This window comes from Zeus faber, assembly GCF_960531495.2.
Source record: "Zeus faber genome assembly, chromosome: 22".
Lineage (NCBI taxonomy): Eukaryota > Metazoa > Chordata > Actinopteri > Zeiformes > Zeidae > Zeus > Zeus faber.
The window spans coordinates 9,207,502-9,220,779 of NC_137209.1; the positions used below are offsets into that span (position 1 = coordinate 9,207,502).

General features: G+C 44.3%; 1 protein-coding gene across 1 annotated transcript; it reads left to right on the forward strand.

Annotated features, from left to right (window-relative positions):
* The first annotated feature begins 2,719 nt into the window (after positions 1-2,719).
* On the forward strand, positions 2,720-12,923 carry plaa (phospholipase A2-activating protein). Its single transcript, XM_080023633.1, has 14 exons — positions 2,720-3,015; positions 3,834-4,027; positions 4,187-4,287; positions 4,629-4,749; positions 5,119-5,286; positions 5,388-5,523; positions 6,809-6,978; positions 7,534-7,685; positions 8,022-8,241; positions 10,474-10,539; positions 10,635-10,706; positions 10,812-10,919; positions 11,565-11,735; positions 12,066-12,923. Exons 1-14 carry the CDS (start codon positions 2,867-2,869, stop codon positions 12,632-12,634), a joined length of 2,397 nt encoding a protein of 798 aa, XP_079879759.1. The 5' UTR covers positions 2,720-2,866; the 3' UTR covers positions 12,635-12,923.
* Positions 12,924-13,278: the final 355 nt, after the last annotated feature.

Consider the following 13,278-nt stretch of genomic DNA (forward strand, 5'->3'; position numbering starts at 1 on the left):
ACGCTCTGATTGGTTGGTCTACCCAAAGCTCTAACTGGTTGTAGGTCTATCCAACGCTCTGATTGGTTGTAGGTCCATCCAACTGAGATTACAGGCTACAGCGGTACCTCGACTTACGACTGCATCTACTTACGACTAATCCAAGATACGAGTAACGATAGTCATGAAAATTTGTATCGACTTGCGACCGACTGCTCCAAGATACGACTGGGAATTTGCAGTTGGCGCGTCAGCGGCCAGTCAGCAGTCAGTCAGCGGGCGACCTACATCGTGTGCGCACGTAGTTTTTAGCTTATCGATGTTTTTCATATTTACTGTGTTTGTGCTGTGTATTTTGTTTATTTTCACCCTTCATGATGAGTCCTAAGAAAAAGGATGATGGGAAAAAGAAAAAGGCAATGATTCCCATTGAAACTAAGAAGGAAATCATAGAAAGATATGAGCGTGGTGTATATGGGAAAAATTGCTTCGACATACGACTGTTTTAGCATACGACCGTTCTTATCGAACGAATTACATTCGTAAGTCGAAGTACCACTGTAATACGCATTTGCAAATTGGTCTGGCGATGCCAAGCTAAATTCCAAGTGTTTTCCATGAGCCACAAAATACATTATACAAAAGCAAAGAGAATAAGAGCAGAGAAACAAATAATATCAAAACATATAAAGAAAATATAAATGCAATTTAAAACAGACCTACACACACAGATACCACTGCCCAACCTTATACGTCTAATCTTACATTTGTCTATTATTCTGTTAATATTTCTACTTTCAGCGCATATATACAGTATATCTATATTCTTCCGCTTATAGCTGATATTGAGGTGTGGGTTACATGGCACAGTGCTGAAACTTTTTTTTTTTTAAAACAATAAACGACTCACACAATCCCATCATGAGTATAATTTTTATTGTTACTCGTGTTTGTTTCTTTACAAGAAATCACTGGCTGACTGCCATCCAGGGCCACGCCTTTGGGGGGTGACCATCAGCAGGCCCGCACCTTTGATGTTCTGGATCACAGCGAGGATGTCCTGCTGAGTAAGTTGTACCGCTTTCAGCTGAGCCTCGATCCTCGTAAGCCTCGCATCAAGATCCTGTTCTGGAGCTGGAGTTGTCACCTCTGGCTGTTGATGCTCACCGCTTGGACTTGGATCACCGTTACCAGCCACATAATCCATCACAGCAGGACCTGCCTCCACAGACACCTGAAAACACATACAGCGCTCGAGCGTGCACGCATGCACACGCACACACTATATATATAATTTTATTTTCTCGTTTAAAGGCAGGTTGCTACCAGCATTATGCCGCATTACCAACACCTACTATGTTGGAGTGCGGACCGGAGTTATTTATACCCCCAAAAAGAAAACTTATTTCACTTAACACTAAATTATTTTGATCAGCCCAGTTTCTTTCAAATAATGGCATAGACTCCCTAACCTGATGTCCAATCCACTTTTCTGGCTCAACTCCTCCACTCCAAGCTTCCTGATTTCCCTCTTCAAAATCGGAACGGTACCCTGACGTGTGCTCTCCCCCATGCTCAGTAATCCTTTGAATATGAATCCCTGTACCCTTAATTCCCTCAAATTATTCCTCATCATCTCTGTCCCATGCATCATACAATATAGAACTACATGCTCCACTGGCTCTTCTTTCTGATCTCCCTCACAGAAGCCCGTTTAATGTTTCCCTTCCATTTCCAGTGTTTTGTTAAATGCACAATGCCCCAACCTTAACCTTGTCAACACAGTTCCCTCTCTCCTATGTCCACTACCCACCCTGGGTCACTCTTTTGAATTTGATGTAGATCCCTGTCCGTCCCACCTTCCGTACCACATTTGGTCGTTTTTGTTCCCCAGATCACATATGTGACCTCGGCTTTACCGATACTAACTTGCACTGCTGCATTTCCCCTCTTGAAAGCCCTCTCTGCCCACTCATCCACCCTCGGAACCCACAGAAATTGTACCCGACCTCCCTCTTTCGCGATTCTTGTGACAGACTGGACTTGGCCTCTGTACAGCACATCCCGGCGGCTGCTTGAAGGGAAAGACCTTAAAACTTGCCCGGGGCTAAGGGTGAATCTCAGCGCGTCGACACTTCGCCTCGTCTCCCGCCCATCGCAGTGCAACCGACACCGCCGCTGTGTAAACCTCTGATTTATCGGATGCCGGTATCGTCACACCCGACGGAGGTTTCTAAGCACCGGTATAAATACGTGTACAACCACTAGAGCCCCGGCCTGGTCTGGCTCACCGAAGAACACCGCTACCGCCGCTACGTGACACAACCACCTCCGAGCTAGCAACCCTACACGCTGATCAGTGTGTGCCTGTATTAAGTTTTACCGGTAAAAGTCGTATTACAGAGTCGACATACGTCTTGGACTGTTTTATGTGGCGTTTTGCTTTGTTTTTCTTTTGCGGGGATTCAGCCATTTGAATTCTAGGGCTCGCCTACCCCACCTGCAAAGGGCTCCACCCCACCCGGTACTATTTTGCGGCATCCCCCCCCGCGCCACAATGCCAGTGGGCCAGAGCGTTCTCCGGCGCTCGAACGAAGCGCGGAGGGAGGTTCGGCTTTACCTGGGGAGCGGCCATGGCCGAAGGGCGGACCCGGGAGCGGTTCTGTGAGCGCCACAACGCGGCCCCAACGCCTCCGACTTTGAGCCACTTCCGCGCCCGGGTGGCTCAGTGACGTCACAACCAGGGTTCGTCCGCCCACGGCTGACCCCGCCCTGGTATTTCCGCTTCCGGTACCGTTGGCTAGCTGTACCCAGCGGGTTTATTATTTTCTTTTTTTATATATCGATAGTCCCCATCGCGCTCACCGTGACGCCGTCGTGTGTGGAAATGGCCTCGCCCAGTTCGTACAAGCTCAGGTGCTCGGTGCCGGGACACGAGATGGACGTCAGGGGACTCGCCGCGGCGGCTTTCCCACCCGGAGCCGTGGTGTCGGTGTCCAGAGACAGGACCGGACGGGTCTGGGTGCCGAGCGCCAGGTAGCTAGCACTAGCCTGGTGCTAAACTAGACTAGCTGTGGCTAACTGTGGCCGGCTTCACACTTAGTGCATTTATTTGAAACGGATTCATAGCCATGTCTGACTAGGGAGCTGGAGGGGAGGGTGCGGGTGGAAGAGCGACTCAAAGTAATTGGACTTAGAAAACACAGCGTCGGCTCTATGGAGTCAAATGAGCTTTGTCATTAGCTGAGCTCAGCAGAAGCTTAAACTCGTTTAATAGTTTTTACACAATAACACGTTGACACGGACCCCGCCCCCCGCTCCCCCTCCACTCGCTACTTTATTAGATTAAACGATTCAAGTCAAAAGGAACATGTGTTATTTGATAAAATAATTCAAAGTTTGCCCCAACGTGCTCCACACACAGCAGGATTAGGTTAGACAGTTGATTCATCCCCGAAGGGAAGTTGTGGTGTCACAGCAACACACATCAGGAAAAAATGGACAATAATATAAAAGTAATAAGAATAAAATTTGTAACAATAAGAAATAAATTGTCCCTATAAACAAAGGAGTGCTTTTTTTTTTTTTACAAAATAACATGAATCGTAGGAAAGTGCGCCCCTGTAAATCAGTCGTTATATGCATCAGTTGATTGGCTTATACTTTCTCCATATAGGTAACTTAAAATCGACTTATTAGACAATACATTAAACCTTTTATTCAAGCCAAAACCTTTCCGATGACACCCTGGGGTGTTTACCAGACCCTCGATATTACAACCTACCAGTTCAGTGTGTTGGTAGATTCATGCGCAGGCTGACTTAATGCTCTTTCTCCTTCCCTGCCCCGTGCAGCCCAGACCGAGGCTTCACAGAGATACACTGTGTGTCCGGACATTCAAATTTTGTATCCTGCGTCTGCATCATCGCGCCCAGCGAAACGTATCCCCGCGGTCTCATTGCCACGGGTGGAAACGATAACAATATTTGTGTTTTCACACTGGATCAACCACAGCCCCTCTTCACACTGCAGGGCCACAACAACACAGGTAAGATGTGCTCCATGACATCTTCGTAAACTGTTGAATTGTTGTTCAATAAAGAGAACACTATTATATACACATGTATCTCACTTGTAGTATTTTGATCAATGCACCTTCAGTCCTTGTTGTCAATAATCTATGTGGACTAACGGTTTCTTTCTACAGTTTGCACTTTGTCCTCTGGGAAATTTGGGACGCTTCTTAGTGGATCTTGGGACACGACTGCCAAAGTGTGGCTTAATGAGAAGTGTATGATGACATTGAAGGTACACAAAAAGCTACTGAAACTTTTATATATTGGGTATATCATGCTACTGTTGCCATGGTGATGTGTATAATCAGTCATTGGCCATTTCAAATTTCTGACTGTCAGGAACCAGTTGCTTCATTCAGCACCTGTGGATTATCAAAATCGGCTGTAGCTCTAATACAATACATCTATTTTTTTATTTAATAATATTTACTTTTAAAATAAATTATATCATTGTAAGAAAAAATATTCAGAATTCCCCAAAACATTTCTATTAAGTTTAAGTACTCGCGTCACATCTTAATTCATGAATTGACCGTATCGGAAGCGTGTAAACTATTTGTTATTTTGCTACAGGGTCACACGGCTGCAGTGTGGGCGGTGATCATTCTGCCTGAACAAGGCCTCATGCTGTCTGGATCGGCAGACAAGACAATCAGGCTGTGGAAAGCCGGACGCTGTGAAAGGACCTTCACAGGTGAGAAATTAAACATCGAGTCTAAGAGTTCAAACATCAAATCACACAAATGGCGAAGGGATGTCCTGACAAGGATGTCGAGGAGCGGAAACAACCGAGGAGATCTCTAAAAACTCGCCCTCAACCGGATGAGATGGAGGACATTCGTCAATGGCCTGTGCTCCCTAGAGGAGAAAAGGGCTGAACTAACTAACTACGATCACTCAATTTAACGCTCAAGGGGATGATACGTTTGCTTTTACAATGGGTTTTGGATTGTGAGTGTTGTACTAACTGTGAGACTCTTCCATTAGGGGGACCTGAGATGGTTCCGACGCCTAATTTGGAGACCATAGATGTAACAACACAATTTTCTTGTTCCATTTGAAGGTCATGAAGACTGTGTGAGGGGACTAGCGGTCATCAGCGACACGGAGTTCTTCTCCTGCAGCAACGACACCAGTATCAGGAGATGGATGGTGACGGGCGAGTGTGTACAGGTCTACTACGGCCACACCAATTACATCTACAGCATCGCCATCTTCCCCAATAGCCAAGGTGCGCTGGTCAAAATCTGTGGAGAGAAAAGGTATGAGACTTGGTTTTGGTTTCTCTAGTCTGAACCTGACCGCAGTCTGCTGTTTTACCCCTCATTGCAGACTTTGTGACTACGGGAGAGGACAGAACTTTACGGATATGGAGGCAGGGGGAGTGTTGTCAGAACATCCGCCTCCCAGCGCAGTCAGTATGGTGCTGCTGCATCCTGCCCAACAGCGATATAGCCGTCGGCGCCAGGTAACCGCCACTTTTTTGGCAGGGTTCTTACCAGGTCCTTGAGGCGCCTGAATTGCCTGAATTTCGCCCTGAGAAATGCAAGTACTGGAATACCGTGAATATAGCCCATTTTCCGCAAAAGGAGGGCTATTAAAGAAAGAATCTCAATAGGAGAGTGCGAGAGAACCGTGCGTAAGCCCCCCTCCCACTAAATTTGGGCATAAAACAATTTGAATAAATTTGAATATTAAAAATATAAAGCATACAAATTCAAATGGGATAATAGAGGAATATCTGCAGCCCTGATATATTTATATATTATTTATTTCTTTAGTTTATATGTATTTCATTTTATTTATTCAGTGTTTAAGGTAAAGCCATGAGAATACACTTAAAACTGTAAATTGAGCCTTTTCATTATATATATATATATATATATATATATATATATATATATATCGTGATGAATATTGACATCGATCAATATTAAAAACATTACGTGATAACATTTATGGCCATATCGTCCAGCCCTATTTCATGGAAACAAAAAATATTGAAAATGTAATTTAAATGTAGTGCTTTGAGATGATGGTGAAAATATTGATGAAATATTAACTGACATACAACAACATGATTTTTATGGACATGTGTTGACAACCGGTTGATATTGTACAATAAGTATTAGAGCAGCACTTTATTCTATGACATGTCGTCGTAGCACCAGCAGAAGGGAACAATCCTGCACCATTATTGATGGATGAAACCAATGAAGGAAAAATGTTTCCCAGTTCCTTTCCCAAACAACAATGGGAAGGTTTCAAGTTTGATTCACACCGATCTACATTTGTTTCAGGAAATATTGATAGAACTTGACAAACTCACTGAAAATTGAAGAACATTGGCGTACATTGAGAACACAGTCACCTTGTTACATCATGAACCAATGCCATAGATCAGCAGTTCGTCTCTGAGTGGTCATAAAAACTGGAACTCGTGCGACATTGCACAGAATCCGGAGACGTGTAATTCGTATCTAACACGACTAAACTGGACCCCATTTATTGCTGCCTGCAGGTATATTTTTATTTATTATTATTATAAAAACAAATCTTAAAAGCTCTTTTTAAAGAAAACAAAAAAGATCTTAATCTCGTAAAATTTTAATTTCAAGAGCTAAACAGCAGTACTATACTGTTTAGAAGTAACACAAACAATCAATGTCGGACTTGGCCCTTTTGGCTGATTAAAAAATAATAATAATAAGAAAATCGGTTCCTCAAAATCTGAACATTTTGCCTTTCCGCAGCGATGGCGTAATCCGAGTGTTTACGGAGGCCCCCGAGCGCGTGGCCAGCAAAGAGGACCTGCAGGCCTACGAGGACGAGCTCTCTAAAGCCACGATCGACCCAAAGACGGGAGACCTGGGAGACATCAAGATGGAGGATCTCCCCGGGAGGGAGCACCTCGACGAGCCCGGTACCTCTTCTTATCTGTCCTCATGTTTTGTTTCTGTTTTGCATCTGGTGTTGTTGGCTCCCAAACGTGACCATTTATGATCCTGCAGCTGACTCTCTCCCTTTCCATGTGCTTAAAACCAGGAGGTCCCGACCTTTATTATTTTTTTTTTTCACATTATATTTAATTGCTTCACATTTAGGCCTATAAAGTATCCCTGTTCAGACCATTTCATACAATCTTTATTTTATTATTTTAATAAGAGGCAACTATATAAGTAAACAACTATATAACCAGCATTCCACAGCAACAAGTTAATTTCCATAACAACTATCTATTTGTTTGTTTAACATTCATGAATATATTTTTTGTCAATGTCATTTTTTAGGGTAATAATACATTCAAAATTACATAAGTCTTTTTTGTTACAATTTCTATTTGAACTAATGTATTTTTGAACCAATATTTGACCATTACGAAACATGCCTCATATTGCTTCATGACCCCATTTGAGCGTTGATCACCCCAGGTTGAGAATCACTGCTTTACATTATGCTTCTTGTTCTTTCTTTCAAGGGAATCGTGATGGACAGACACGGCTGATTAAGGAAGGGCAAAAGGTGGAGGCGTACCAGTGGAGTGTCAACGACAGCCGCTGGGTGAAGATCGGAGACGTGGTGGGAGGCTCCAACCAGCAGACTTCCAAGAGGGTGATGTACATGGGAAAGGTGAGAACACCACTTTAATTTTTCATTTTTTTTAGCTGGCATTTTTTAGGAAACATTAATTCAATGTATTTGAGTCATACCTGAGCTCCTCTATATGCTGCTTCTATTGTTGTGGTCCCCGCCTTTCCCGAAAGCCTTTCCAAAGAATGCCAGGATCGGGTCGATGGGGTGAAAAAATATCCCCACCACCTCAAATGTCAGAGGAAAAAAAAAAGTTTTCAAATGGAATTCTGAGACTTGTACTGTGATATACCTAACGGCGCCGATTTCATGGATTCCACTTTAACGTTCAAACCAAATGAGCTTCCGTCCAACCGGCTCCTCCTTCTCCCACAGGAGTACGACTTTGTGTTCACCATCGACATCAACGAGGGCGGGCCGTCCATGAAGCTTCCGTACAACGTGTCCGAGGACCCCTGGCTGACGGCGCACAACTTCCTGCAGAAGAACGACCTCAGCCCCATGTTCCTGGACCAGGTGGCCAACTTCATCATCGAGAACACCAAGGGCCACGTCGTGGGACCGGCCCCGGCCTCCGCTGGCGACCCCTTCACTGGTAAATGGCCGCCGCAGTGCATACAGGAGCTTTCAATCAATAAATTTGCGATTGGTCCGAAAATCTTACTGTTGTCATTACTTCTGCAACAGAAATAGTGTTTACGGTATTGTTGTTGTTGTTATTATTATTATACATTTTTAACTTTTAAGTTAATATTGCTACAGCAAAACCATCATCATATGAAATGTCTACACAACCATATTTTAATGACATAGTGACAGGGAATAGTCTTGATCATATCTTGTAGGTAATATTTATTGGCCATTGGTCACATCGATTAGGGCTGAACAAATCATCAAATTCAAACCAAAATTGCAATTTAACGGAACGCAATTTTCAAATTGTAAAGCCTGCAATTATAAATAAATAAATAAATAAATAAATAAATAAATAAATAAAAATTTATTAATTCAAGGTTTGGAGCGATCAGACGCATTTTGCGCACCTGTCTCCCGCCAGAACAGTGTGTTTTTGTTTTACATCTCCTAATGGGACAAAACAAGTGTGTATGGAACGAAACCGCGTCTAATGGGGACACTCTCCGTGCCCCCCAATTGTTTTAACCCTCCGCGCTGCCCCCTGGTGAGACCCGGCGCTCCAGCCCGGGCCAGGCGTGTGCTGCTGGCAGAGCTCGGAACACTTGTAGTCTCCAGACGGAGCCTCTTCCAGAATAATATTCTTTTTGTTTCTTTTTTGCCTTTTTCAAAAATGTAATGAGCATAAAGCTGTCCCTAAGCACACCGAGCAGCTCTCCGTGTATGTGGACGTATGCATGTAACATTTTGATAAAAAATAATAAAATTCTGCTGAAACACTGCATATTTTTCGAATGTTAAATTTCAGATTCAAACAACTGCAGGGTTTGAAGTTAAATCAACGAGTTAATATTCTGCTGTGATTGAAGGATTTTCTTTTTACAATTCAACACTTAAATAAAGATATGTTATTCATATCATTTCATGCATCAGTTCATCCCATTTCATCATAACACGTAGGCGTGGCCTACAGGAAACAGCAGTTTATATGTTGACTGTATCCATTTTTGTGTTGGTCATACTATAGAATGATTAATTGCTTGTGTTTAGCGAATAATACAGAAGATAAGGAACTTAAAAAAAACAATTGCATACTAAATCGCAATATCGCGCGAGCACTGCGTGTCGATTACGCACATTTGAGTATTTTTCGAGCTTATAGAGCTTGTGTGTAATCACCGGGTGTCATGACATTTCACTGCATATATGGACGACCGTATGTGTATGTATGTGACAAATAATCTCTTGAACTTGAACTTGGTCTAAAAATGTGATTATTTTTTGTGATTATTACCAAAAGTGGTCCAAGGAAGGACAACCGGTGAATCGGCGACCGTGTCATGGGCGCCCATGGGCTCATTGATGCACATGGAGAGCGAAGTCTAACCCGTCTGGTCTGATCCCACAGAAGATCTACTGTAGCACAAATTGGTGAAAAAGATAAAGCTGCTATGATAGAAAGGTGTCAGAACACACAGTGCATCACAGCTTGCTGCGTATGGGGCTGTGTTAGAGTGCCCGTGTCAGAGTGTCCATGCTGACCCCGTGAGCGTCAGAACTGGACCGTGGAGAAATGGAAGAACGTGGCCTGGTCTGATGAATCCTGTTTTGATTAACTGATTAACTGATTGATTAACGGTGCGTGTGTGTCGTTTGCCTGGGGAAGAGATGGCACCAGGATGCATTTTGGGAAGAAGGCAAGCCGGTGGAGGCAGCGTGATGCTCTGGGCAACCTGGGAAACCTTGTGTCCTGGCATTCATGTGGATGTTACTTTGACACCTACCACCTGCCTAAACATTGTTGCAGACCAAGTGCACCCCTTCATGGCAACAGTATACCCTGATGGCGGTGACCTCCTTCCGCAGGATAATGCGGCCTGCCACACTGCAAAAAATGCAAAAAAAAGACCTTCAGAGGTCTTGTGGAGTCCATGCCTCAGCCGGTCAGAACTGTATTGGTGGCATTAGGGGGAGCTACACAATATTAGTGGTCATTAGTGGTGGTTTTAATGTCGTGGCTGATCGGTGTAAAATAATCTAATAAAGATTACATTGAAAATTGATTGGATTTGTTTTGCGTGAAGTCCTTGAAAATGAAACGATAGTTCCTTAGAAGGTACTTGAAGGTCCTTGAATTTAATTTTGGAATGCCAGAATCAACCCTGTTAAAGTGTTGTCCTCTCTCCGCCCGCAGGATTGGGGCGGTATATCCCTGGTGCCTCTGAGGGAAGGAGCGGCTTGGACGCTGATCCCTTCACAGGTCCGAAGACATTTTAACATCGATAACCAATCTAAAATGTATGTATGTGTGAGGAAGACTTGAAGTTATGTTTCATTTCCACCCATGTTAACCAGGCTCTGGCCGCTACATCCCCGGGTCAAACTCGACGACAGATGCCCCCATGGGCGTGGCGGACCCTTTTACAGGTTTGACAAAACGGTCTTTTGTGTCCCGAGTTGCAAAATCTTTTTCGTGTGTTGTGCGTACCATTTTGCTTGGAGGGCTGACTTTTTTGGGTGGATGATCTGCAGGTGGAGGCGCCTACTCCTCGGCCGCCCTCAGACAGACCTCGCCCAACATCTACTTTCCTAAGACGGATGGAGTGGCATTTGAGCAGGCCAACGCCACACAAATAATTGGTGAGGGGTTCCTCGAATATGATTTGAATTACATGGCGCTACTTCTGCATGGGGTGTGTTCGTCACCTCTCAGTCGGTTTGGCCTTTGTCCTCGTTTTCTGTTGGATAATGAAACTATTATCTCCTATTTGACCAAATTAACAGCTTAGCCAGGTCAGATAACTAAAATCAGGAAAGTTGAAGAATCCAAGGATCTCTACAATTTAGCTATATATAAAACTGTGATTAAAACCGGGCGGTGTTTTACGAGCAGTGGTTCTCAACGGGTGGGTCCCAATCCAAAACTGAGCTGCGGGTCCATTTTTTGAGTGGTATGTGCTCTTCCTCTTATTTTCCTTTCCTCCGCTCTGAATTGACATACAACACAGGGTATCCATATGCCATTGCATCCAACACAGAGTTCATCTGCAATTAGAGTTCAAATTCTCAATCTGCAAAGCCACAGCTTTTTAGTTGTACATGACCGCCACCATTTCCTCTCTTTGGAGAGGGGGATTGTTATCTTGTTGAAATAGAATCAAAGCTAATCTTACGTCTCCTTTTATGGCCAGCAAGAGGGCAAGGCATGCAAATAAACATGGCTGTTCAGGTGATATTAATTGAGCACATGGTTTTATTTCCCATGGTGTGTCTGCTCCTCACCAGCCAAGCTGAAGGAGCTGAACGGTGAAGCGCCGCAGGTGCACAAACTGTCTGAGGATGTTCTGGAGAGCCTGGAGAGGTTGCTGCTCTGTGTGTGCGGGCCAAACAACTCCATGCAGCCCCCAAACATCCAGCAGATCAACCAGCTGTGGAAAGCCTCGCATTGGCCTGAAGGTATGAGGAAGGGTTTTCAGTGAATTATTAGCAAAATAAATGTTGTTATAAATAATGACCAGCAGCGATCGGACTCAAAGCTGTACAATGTCTTGCAATTTATTGGAGAAAGATGGAAAGAAATTGCAATTAGTCTTTGTTGCATTTGATTATTTTAATTAGTGAGAATAAAATCTACAGAATTTTTTTCTGTCCCAAACGCAAGCTGCTTGGCCTTTCTTCCATTTTAATAATTTTAATTTAAATAATAATTTAATATTAGACACTAAATGTTTCCTAGCCATAACCACTCCCTCATTCCCCGCTTCTTCCTCTCCTCGTGCGCCCCAGACATTGTGTTTCCCGTCCTGGACATCCTGAGACTGGCGGTGCGCCACCCGCAGGTCAACGAAACCCTGTGCGGCGAGGCGGAGGGCGTCCAGCTGTGTAACCACCTGCTGAGCCTGATGCGGCCGCAGGGCCGGCCGGCCAACCAGATGCTGGCGCTGAGGACTCTGTGCAACTGCTTCAGTGGGCAGCACGGTCGAGCACTGCTCATGAGCCAGCGGGAGACGGTGCTGTCGTGCGCGGTTGAGCTGGCCTCGGTCTGCAACAAGAACATTCACATCGCCCTGGCCACGCTGCTGCTCAACTACGCCGGCTGCCTGCACAGCCAGCCCGACCTGGAGGCCAAGGCCCAGTGTCTGTCTGTGACCAGCACCGCCCTGGAGTCGGTACAAGACAAGGAGGCCGTGTTCAGGCTACTGGTGGCGCTGGGAACCACGCTGTTCTCTGACCAGACAGCCCAGGACCTGGCTCGCTCCCTGGGAGTCAACTCGCAGATTTCAAAGTACTCAGCGGTTTCGGTCCCAGCCAAGGTGGGAGAGTGCTGCCAGCTGGTTTTAAAAGAACTGCAGTGATCGGAATGGCGAGAAACACTGGCCCTGTTCAGACCTGGCAACTTGTATCCAGATGTTTCCAGATCGGGTCCAGCTGAGACGGAAATTCTTTTTTTTTTTTTTTCTTCTTTTTTTCTTTCCCCCCCCCCACCAGTCTCTGAACACTTGCGATCAAGTCACCCGGGACCCATTTTAATGCCAGGTGTGAACAGGGCCATTGACTCCTTCCTGTCTGTTATTATTATCACTACTACTCTGTTCTGATCAACAATTTGTGGTGGAGACATGATTACTTGCATGTTCAGCAATAAAGATGTACAAATTAAATTTAGTCTTTTCATTTATGCTTACCTATATCAACCACATAAGGTAAGTAAACAGGTACCTCAGAGGCATAGGATTTCCAAGTTAAGGCGGGCCAAACTCCAGCTCCACTTTATCATCCACTTGTTTTCCAGGGAAAGCTTCCCTGATAGTAGTTAAGTTACTGTTCTTTGGGCACTAACACTCAAATTAAGCAGGACATTTTCAGCTGTCACCTTTTTTTTTTTTTTAATGATGGGTTTTAGTGAAATAGAAAAATAAACATAACCTTTATCCCTGGGATATTTATTAAGAAAAAATTGATGTAATTATATAATGTCCATACAGTACAATATCCACTA

Excerpts from the sequence above, each read along its gene's own strand:
- plaa (XM_080023633.1), top strand. The coding sequence starts at position 2,867 with ATGGCCTCGCCCAGTTCGTACAAGCTCAGGTGCTCGGTGCCGGGACAC. Across the intron at positions 8,242-10,473 it reads CGCTGGCGACCCCTTCACTG|GATTGGGGCGGTATATCCCT; the intron begins GTAAATGGCCGC and ends CTCCGCCCGCAG. Across the intron at positions 10,920-11,564 it reads CAACGCCACACAAATAATTG|CCAAGCTGAAGGAGCTGAAC; the intron begins GTGAGGGGTTCC and ends GCTCCTCACCAG.